This window comes from Gavialis gangeticus, unplaced genomic scaffold (genome assembly GCF_001723915.1).
Source record: "Gavialis gangeticus isolate Ggan-Ray unplaced genomic scaffold, GavGan_comp1, whole genome shotgun sequence".
Taxonomy (NCBI): domain Eukaryota; kingdom Metazoa; phylum Chordata; order Crocodylia; family Gavialidae; genus Gavialis; species Gavialis gangeticus.
This window is the reverse complement of record NW_017728992.1, coordinates 155,784,626-155,793,716: the sequence shown is the minus strand read 5'-3', so window position 1 is coordinate 155,793,716 and position 9,091 is coordinate 155,784,626. Positions and strand designations below refer to the sequence as shown.

General features: G+C 43.7%; 1 protein-coding gene across 1 annotated transcript in view; it reads right to left on the bottom strand.

Moving 5' to 3' along the window:
* The window catches only part of LOC109305054 (neural-cadherin-like), a 95,582-nt gene extending 87,268 nt beyond the window's left edge, over positions 1-8,314 (bottom strand). Inside the window, exons 1-4 of the mRNA XM_019527948.1 lie at positions 8,068-8,314; positions 5,642-5,867; positions 3,142-3,346; positions 1,104-1,215 (exon numbers count right to left, since the gene is read on the bottom strand). Coding sequence (XP_019383493.1) covers positions 1,104-1,215; positions 3,142-3,346; positions 5,642-5,867; positions 8,068-8,302 — 778 coding nt within the window. The 5' untranslated portion in view covers positions 8,303-8,314. The remainder of the gene's footprint in view (positions 1-1,103; positions 1,216-3,141; positions 3,347-5,641; positions 5,868-8,067) is intronic.
* Positions 8,315-9,091: the final 777 nt, after the last annotated feature.

The window sequence follows — 9,091 nt, the reverse complement described above, 5'->3', positions numbered from 1 at the left end:
AAGACAAATAGCTCAACTCCCACGATTTGTGTGTCTTAATAAAAATCAAGATAACAGCATCAGATACTGCCATGCTGTCTTAAGAAACATGCAGCCTCTAAGAAACACAGAAAACTCACAGCTCTCTGCTCATCTCTCCCAAAACATGACACCATTGTCAGCAACCCAGACCCCCGGACAGTTCATGGATGAGGATCTGGTTGAAGCCCAACACAAAAAAAAATAGGCCATGCTTTTTGGTACAAAGAGGATTTCATAGCTAGGGTCTCCTATGGCTGAAGGCAAAAAATATTCAGTTGGTTAATCCAATCTGCATTTTAGCAGTGCTTCTGGATTCCTCACAGATACTAAACTCTCACACAGAAGTTGGTAACATGATACCACCATCTACAGCCACTTAGGGCAGGGGTAGGTAACCCCTGGCATGGGTGCCAGAGCATGGCATGCAAACGCATTTGGCATGGTGCACAGACTTCAGGGTAGGGAAGGAGCTGTGGCTGCACTGCTGCAACAAGGATCAGGATCCTTGTGGCTCCCCTGCTGTCCACCCCTGGCATGCCAACATCTTACAAGTTGAGGCTGCAGATGTTTTTGTCACTCTGCCCAAAAACAGTGCTGACCCCTGACTTAGGGTACTGCACCTTGATGCTGATGGACAACAATCAAACTTTGGTTATATAGGTATATGTCCATCACCTCCCTGGCTGGACTAAAATAACTGGGAATAAAACTGTCAGCCCTCAAAAACTATGACTAGCAGAAAATGTCCCAAGAATACCTCCTTGTCAATACAAGTTACCATAAGCATGTTTATCTGTTCTCCCCCCACAACACCAACTCTCCATGAAATATCATATCTATTTCAAGATCTCAGTCCTCATTTTCAAATCACTCAAGGGTCTTGGTTCCAGAAACTCAGGAGACTATTCTCCAGCTCTAGAAAAAGGATCGTGGTCAACAGTCTTGCTCCTCTGACAATGGAACCATCTGTTATAAAAGTGGTGAAAGAGAGCTTTCACATGGTAAAATCCTGAACACATCCAATAGCTGGCTGCAGCCTAAGCTTGTGACAAAGGAGAAAGAGGTAGAGGAGACATGATCACCTTGCAGCAAAGATGTGCCAACAGGGATGGTTTCAAGAACATTGTTTCCGATATAAATGGAGTCATGGAATACTGGAAAACAGTCATTGTAATCAGCAATGTAAACCATAACCTGTGACACAGAAAAAAATAATCATGAACACATACAAAAGAAAAAAAACTAACAGAAAATGACAGCCTCTACCTCAAGAGTGGCCCAGGACTAGCTACTTGCTATCTAAAATACGAACATTTTGACACACTAGCTCTTACTACTTAAGATGGCACACTCTATGCCATTCTATGCAATGTTTTCCTTCCCGTTTTAGAACTACGGCATGCTACCCTTGAGATAACACAGGACAGGTAAACATCTAGAATATACAAGACTCAGTGTCCAAGGTTTATTTCTGATATGATACTTCTCAAACCCAGTCCGCTTTTGGAGAGAGGCATTCTCCTTACCCAGGATCAAAACAGGATACGTTAAAACTAGGGGTGGACCGATAGAAAAATTTTTGGGCCAATACCAATGGCTGATTTTTAATGAACCTTACTGGCCAATACCAATCCAATTCCAAAATGCAGCTGGGCAGTTTGGAAAGCGGTGTCCAGCTGGTAAGTCTGTGGTGGAGGAAGGGGCTAAGGGAGAGGGAAAGGTCATAGGAGGGCAGATTGAGGCCCCCATGATGAGGGAGGGAGTGGGGCTGACACTGCACAGCAATGTCAGAGCAGGGGATGGAGCTGCAAGCAGCTCATCCAGGGGTGGGGGGATGAAGGGGAGCGGCTGCTGCTGCTGCAAACTGGGGCCAAGGAGGTAGAGGGATCTTCCCAGCAGGGGGCTAGGCTGGGCTGGGAGGCAGCAGTGCTGGGAGAAGGCTACGATGGCAGACTGCAGCCATCCCAAAATTTGCCATAGCCCCCCTCCCAGTGCCATTGTCACCCTGAGCAAAGCCCTGGCCCTACCCCTGCACCGGGAAGAGCCCGGCAATGCCCTGTCCCCAGCCTGCAGCAGCAGCCCACCCTTGTCCCCTGCACAGATCTGGGGGCACACCCTCATGCCCTTCCGGGGTGCATGCAGCAGCAGGAACCATGCCTCCTACACCTCCCTGGACAAGTCACTCATGGCTCCGTCCCCCGCTCCACTCCAGCTGTGCAGTGCCTTCCTCTGCCCCAGCCCTACTCCCTCTTTCCTCACCGTTGAAGCCTTGATCTGTGTCATCGTTTCCCCCTCCCCCCGCCCGGCCCCTTTCCTCACAACAGACTTACCAGCCAGACCTGGCTGCTCTCCATGCTGCCAGGCTGTGCTCATGGCCGCCTGCATGTTGCACTTCGGCTGCACATGCACGGGGCATTTATCAGTCATATCAGCCAAAAAAAGCCGACTGCCAATACAGTCAATTTTCCTTATATCAGTGCCAATCCAAAATGGGACCGATGTATTGGTGCACCTCTATTTAAAAAAAAGTCTTAGTTTCACAGAAAAAAAAAAATCAAGGTAATATTCTGGCTTTTTAAAAAAAAAGTGCATACATCTAAGTACATTAATTATTGGGCTTTATTCTGAACCCCATAAGTACAGACAAATGTTTGGATTTTGAGTCATAACGAACCTAGAAAAAATTCTGCGTGTTTTGTCACATACATATTTATATCTACTCAGCAATATTCCTGCAAGTGGCAGTTCAAAAGGTACCACAGAAATGCATCTTAGCTTTCATACCTATCTAGGGGCTTATTGCTTTCATCAATGTAATGGCTACCTCAGGCATACTAATAAAATTTTCCTCAAAACACTCTTGTGACGTACAGAAGAATCATTACCCTTATTTTTCTGTGTTTTTAAAAAGCACAGCAAAGACAGCTAACACAGGAATTATCTTGCAGAGCCAGAAGCTGAACTCAGGTCCAAGCCCCAGTGTAGCACTTAGAACTTAATGGCATTCTCTCTCTGGCAACACGCAACTTCATGTCAACATTGATCATGAATATCACATCACTAAGTGCAGTAATAGAGACTGAGGAAATGGCAAACACGACATGTAGTGATGCATCATACCTCAGTTACACTGCTAAGCATACTCTCAACTTCCATCGCCTTCACTAATAAATGATAGAGATGGTGCTCGCTTTCGTAGTCCACTGTATGAATCAAGCCAAGCTCTCCACTCTGCTGGTTCAGGCTGAACAGACCACTAGGATTCATCAGCAGTGTGTATGAAAGAGACTGGCTCTGGAAAGAAATAGCTTCAATGACAGCTATGCTGTAAAGAACAGAACAACCATTAAACAAGTTATTTTTTGTTTCACTGAGAGAATCAGAAGTTGGAGAAAGAGCAATTTATTATACAATTTAGCCCAGCTATCTGCTAACAGCTTCAAGATAACAGCTTACTTTTTCTTTATTTCAACTCATTGCTCCGTACTGCCCAGCTTCATAACACCCTCTCCCTCATAAGCATTTCCCCCCCGTTAATACTTGCAGAGCTGTTATTTCTGCCTCATTTATCAGTCTGATGAATTAAATATATTTAATTCCACTTTTCTTTGCAAGTCAATCTTAAAAGATTTATCAGATACCAGCTAGCCAGTGACAGATATTAAAGAAAGCTGGGGAGGAGGGAAAGAGGTTGGCCTGGGGGGACATGAGAGAACTTTGCCAATGGGACAGTGGCTTAGTAGGAAATCCAGCTCTCTGCTTCCTTCCCCTTATCTTTTGGGAAGAAGCTAAGATTTCCAATAGCACACCACTGTCACGCCCTTTTTGGAGGCTCTGTCTTTCACATCAGCCTGCATGCTAGGACAACCACATATGTGAAACTCCCACTCTCCATGGTTCGGGAAAAGGAAAAATGGCATATCTTCTCATTCAGAACTTCCTGAAGGGAATGAATAATAGGTCATACTGACTTCTTAGCCTATTCTGAGTTCTCTTACCCTGCACAATAACTCCAACATCCCACCCTTCTGGTAATCAAAGTTTTATAGTCCCATGCTGCTCACACACTTCAGAAAGACAACAATAAAACTGACCCATCTTGTTGGTGTCACCCGCTGTTGCTTTGCAAAGCTACTCTGTAGGCAATGGATGACTACCCTAGAGACTCAGCTGTTTCAATTCAGACATAATACCCATTCAAAAGACTATTTTCATCATTCAGAAGCTGTTTAATTAAAGAAGCATAAAGAGGAAACTGTCAGCTTGCAACATAGCCCATTTTTTGAACAGTTAAAAGCATTTTCAGGTGTTTATTTAGGTGAAAAAGATTCCTATTCAAAGCAATGAGCATTTAACCCATTGTACAACACAGCAAGATCATAGTTTTATCCAAGTAATCATTTCAGCAGGAACTCAGCCAGCCAGCTGCCTACATAAATTTCTTTCCATGCCTTCATCACTGGAGAAAATATACTTCCATTCCTCTCGAAAGGTTCTTTCAGATAGCTTTTGTTGTGCCTGTTACATCAAAAGCCTGATGGTGTTTAACACCGAAAAATGCAAGGTTCTCCACCTTCGGAGGAAAAACCTGCAGCATCCTTATAGGCTCGGTAGTGCTACACTGGCTAGCACTACCGATGAAAAGGACTTGGGGGTCATGATTGACCACAAGATGAATATGAGCCTTCAATGTGATGCTGCAGCTAGTATAGCGAGCAAAACGCTGGCTTGCATCCAGAGATGCTTCTCAAGCAAATCCCAGGACGTCATTCTCCTGTTGTACTCAGCCTTGGTGAGGCCACAGCTGGAGTACTGCATCCAGTTTTGGGCTCCTCAATTCAAAAAGGGTGTGGAGAAGCTTGAGAGAGTCCAGAGAAGAGCCACGTGCATGATCAGAGGTCAGGAAAACAGACCTTACGATGACAGGCTGAGAGCTATGGGGCTCTTCACCCCTGAGCTTCCACTTTTCCAGGCTAATCTGATGGCCACCTATAAATTTATCGGGGTGTTCACCAGGACCTGGGGCAACCACTGTTCACCAGAGTGCCCCAAGGGATGACAATTTTGAATGGTTATAAACTCCTACAAGACCGTTTCAGGCTGGACGTACTGAAGAATTTCTTCACTGTCCGAGCCCCCAAAGTCTGGAATAGCCTGCCACCGGAGGCTATTCAAGCACCTACATTGAACGCCTTCAAGAGAAATTTGGATGCTTATCTTGCTGGGATCCTATAACCCCAGCTAACTTCCTGCTGCTCGGGAGTGGGGCTGGACTCGATGATCTTCCGAGGTCCCTTCCAGCCCTAATGTCTATGAAATTTATGAAGTCTATGTACCTTTTAGGCAGACAACAGGGGTGGGTGCAAGAGTAAAATATTAAGTTCTTTATCTCAGACAAATCAATGCCAGAGCTGGGATTTCCACCCTTCCTTTTCCCAACCAAGCTGTTCATCCACTAGGCTACAATGCTCCTCTATTTCAAAAGCAGCATCTCTTTTCATAATGCAAGATAGAAACATGTAAATACAATCCTCTGAATGAGAAACAAGAGTCTCTGTATGATGTTCCACAGAGCTCCTCTCAGACAGCTGCTATCTACCCACCCTCATCTTCCACTTACTTTTCTCCCATTGGAGTATTTTCAGGAACAAACACAGTATAGGACACATTAGTAAACTGGGGAGGTCTGCAGCCAGCCAGGATGGAAATGGAGGTATAAGGGCTTGTGTTGCCGAATTCGTCAGTGGCCTGCACAGTGACCACATATTCCTTGTTCCAAGTTAAAGGTAAACCAGTGGTCCCTATAAAACCTGTGTCCATTTCCACTTCAAATCGGTCTTCTCCACCTATCAATAAATACACAAAGCCATTCTGAAGGAGACTTCACAGTAAGTCTATTTACATCTTCAAGTTTCAGCCTCACTCAAGCCTTTGCTTACATCCATATCCATTATTACACTTTTCACTCATCTGTACTTTTGAGACACATAGTTAATACACATTACCTCACAAGAGGACAGGAGACCTGGTACCAACAGCCAAGTTTCTCTGCACTGTGAAATGCTACAAAAATATCAAGGGTTTAACTTTAGTTCTCAGATTAGCTGGCCTGAACATCTCAGCAGCCTCCAGGCTTATGGCATTACAGGACAATATTAAATTGGTACATATCACAAAGACATTTTCCACTCATTTTCGGAAAGATTATTTTCAGTTCTGAGAAGGATAATTGACCTAATACAAAGTTCAAGCACTTTTAACAGGCTCCATTTCTATTTTATTTGCCAATTTGTTTACTTTCCTGTGTTTTTAAAAAGCACAGCAAAGACAGCTAAAATCCCTCCTGTCAACTCGCATTAATCCTCTGTGTGGATGCTCTCGTCAGAATTAAAGTGGCCATAATTCAATTTAGTTTACCTCATTTGCAAAGTAAATCAAGTTGTAGTTGCTTTGATTATGAAGAGTGTCCATGCAGCTTAACTAAACCCACTTTAAAATTTACGCTTTTACTTGAGATGAATTGGATTACCTTAGAATCCCAGGGTGCCTATACAAGCCAGGGGGCTGCTCCAATTAATCAAGCCTGCTTATCGCGCTCCAGCCAGCCTCCATGTCTCCAGTATCAGTGTCCCCATGCTTCAAAATGGTGGCAGGGGCGTTTTAACAAAAGCTTGTTCAACAAGCTTTAGTTATGGCGGTGGCAGTGCTTTTCTGAAGCTTTGGGACACTGATACACGAGATGCTGCGGGTGCTTTAATTAGAGTGGCTCTTAGAGTGGCTCCCACTCGTGGAACACATGCAAAACACCCCTTGTGTCGATAAGTCATCAGCAGAAAACAAAACCATTTGCACGGGAAACTAGTTCAGAACAGCTACTGCACTTTAATTTTGCCCTATGACTGGTTTCACAAACACTTCCCCTTGTAGACAAGTCTTCAGTTTTGGATTCCCTCTTCTTTTTGCCAGAATTTTGTACAAACTACCTGACATACAGTAGAACTGACAGCTTTCCTTACAGCCTCAGCAGAAAGGGAAAAGGAAGGGAAGTGGTCTGGCAATTAATCTAAAATGCTATTTCTGTGTATGATGTTGCAAAATACAATGGGGAAAACTTGCACTACTCATTACTGTGCATGTTCTGTGCATTAGGGAATCTTAGTGCAAGTGGGCAACTTTACAAGAACTGTATTTATCAGTTTTACCTTTACAAAAAGATTTAGACCTTCTATATAACAAATATGCTTGTATAGCTATTAGTCAGAAGAATGTGTTGCTAATTCTGCCACAAATACAAACCATGACAACATTTTAAAAAGGCATAGGTTTTATAGTCTTTTCTTTTGAATATGTGCCAAAGGAATGCCCTTTTACAAGCTGTTCTTCCTAGAGATTTTAAGGTTATATACACCAGACCAATTATTTGCATCTACTCTTTTCTCTTTTCTAATCCTACAAACAAAAAATCAGTTACATTTGGATATTTTTTTAAAGTGGAAGTAGGATTAGTGTGACACTTTCAAGGTAGACTGTGAATTACCCTCTACATTTAAGAAAGGGCACAGGGGAAAAGAGGATGGGTAAGAATCTAATAATTCAATACTGATCATAATAAACTTAAAATCTAAACCAAGCAACCCAAATGGGTATACGTAACTGAAAGACTTGTTTCTACAGGCTTGTTTCACTTGCACTGTATTCATTACCTCTGACTTTTACCAAGCAAACATACCAGGCATACCACAAGCTGTATGGGTAGCCTCTGTGCAAGGCACGTGGCTGAACAGGGAGGGACGTAGCACAGTGGTATATAGGGCAAGGAACAGAAAGCAGAGCAGCAGTTTGGGAGGGAAGCAGATTAGAGTGGTACCTGGGGAAGGTGCAGGGCTTAATTTCTGGTATGCCTGCCAAAAAGGTTCCCTGCCCCCCGCGCCAATCTGGGTAATAGATTTTCAAGAGTAAAGCCTTAACTACATGATAAAATTGGATAGTTAAAAAAAACCCGCTCATAATCATTCAGACTTTCTAGGTGTTTGAAAAGAGATTTACCTGCAATAAGTGCATAAGTTATCGCAGTACTGGAGTTTTCTTTGTTAGTGTAATAGGCAGCAAGCTGGTAAATCAGAGTACCTTTTCGAGCATCAGGATCAACACGTGCCAAATAGGGATATGGGTACATACCCCAAGTTAGAAGTTCTTCTTTTGGGGAAAGAATTGTCACATGACACAAATACCAGTCATCTTCTGCAAAACATACATCGATGAAAACAGTATCAGATGTCATATCTAAGATGAGTTTCAAGAATTTAGCCAGGCATTTAAAGGTTTACAGATAAAAACAAAAGGCTATTGTGCACATCTGAAGGTACAGGCAATACCCCAGCAGAGACATGGATATTTTGGCAGTTGGATTTTAAGTTAATTAATAAATTTACCGATATGTGTAACCCATTAAATTATACCAGATAGCTACATCACAAGAAGTAGAGTACTGGTATGTATTCTTCTAGGAGCAAGTAAAGTTTTTTTGACCAAAATGATTTCAGTGAAAGCTTCATGTGCTGCCCTCTGCAGAAAGGGAAAACCATCTTCTTCATGGTAGCCTTTAAGACCATTTGAAAACTGCTATATCTTCTACTTAATCTCCTTTTCCTAGCTAACACACACCTAGGGCCAGATCCTGTCCCACCTAGTAGGTACTAGGGGTGTAAAGATTTTTTTGGCCAATACTGATGGCCGATTATTAACAAGCCATATCAGCTGATAGCTATCCAATTACTGATATGCAACTTAGCAGCTTGGAAAACAGTGTCCAGCTGGTAAGTCTGTTGGGAGGGGAAGGGGCGTGGGGAGGAACAGATCCAGGCTCCTGCGATGAGGGGCTGGAGCAGCTGCTGCCAAGCTGGGGCTTGGGACCGAGCCACACGGCTCATGCTGGGGGAGGGGTGCAGGGGAAGGAAGGTTGGGTCCCACCACTGCACATACCCCCAGGGGAGCCATAAGAAGCATGTGCCCCTTGATCTATGCATGGGGCAAAAGCAGGCTGCTCCTGCAGGCTCTTCCTGGGGGGGGG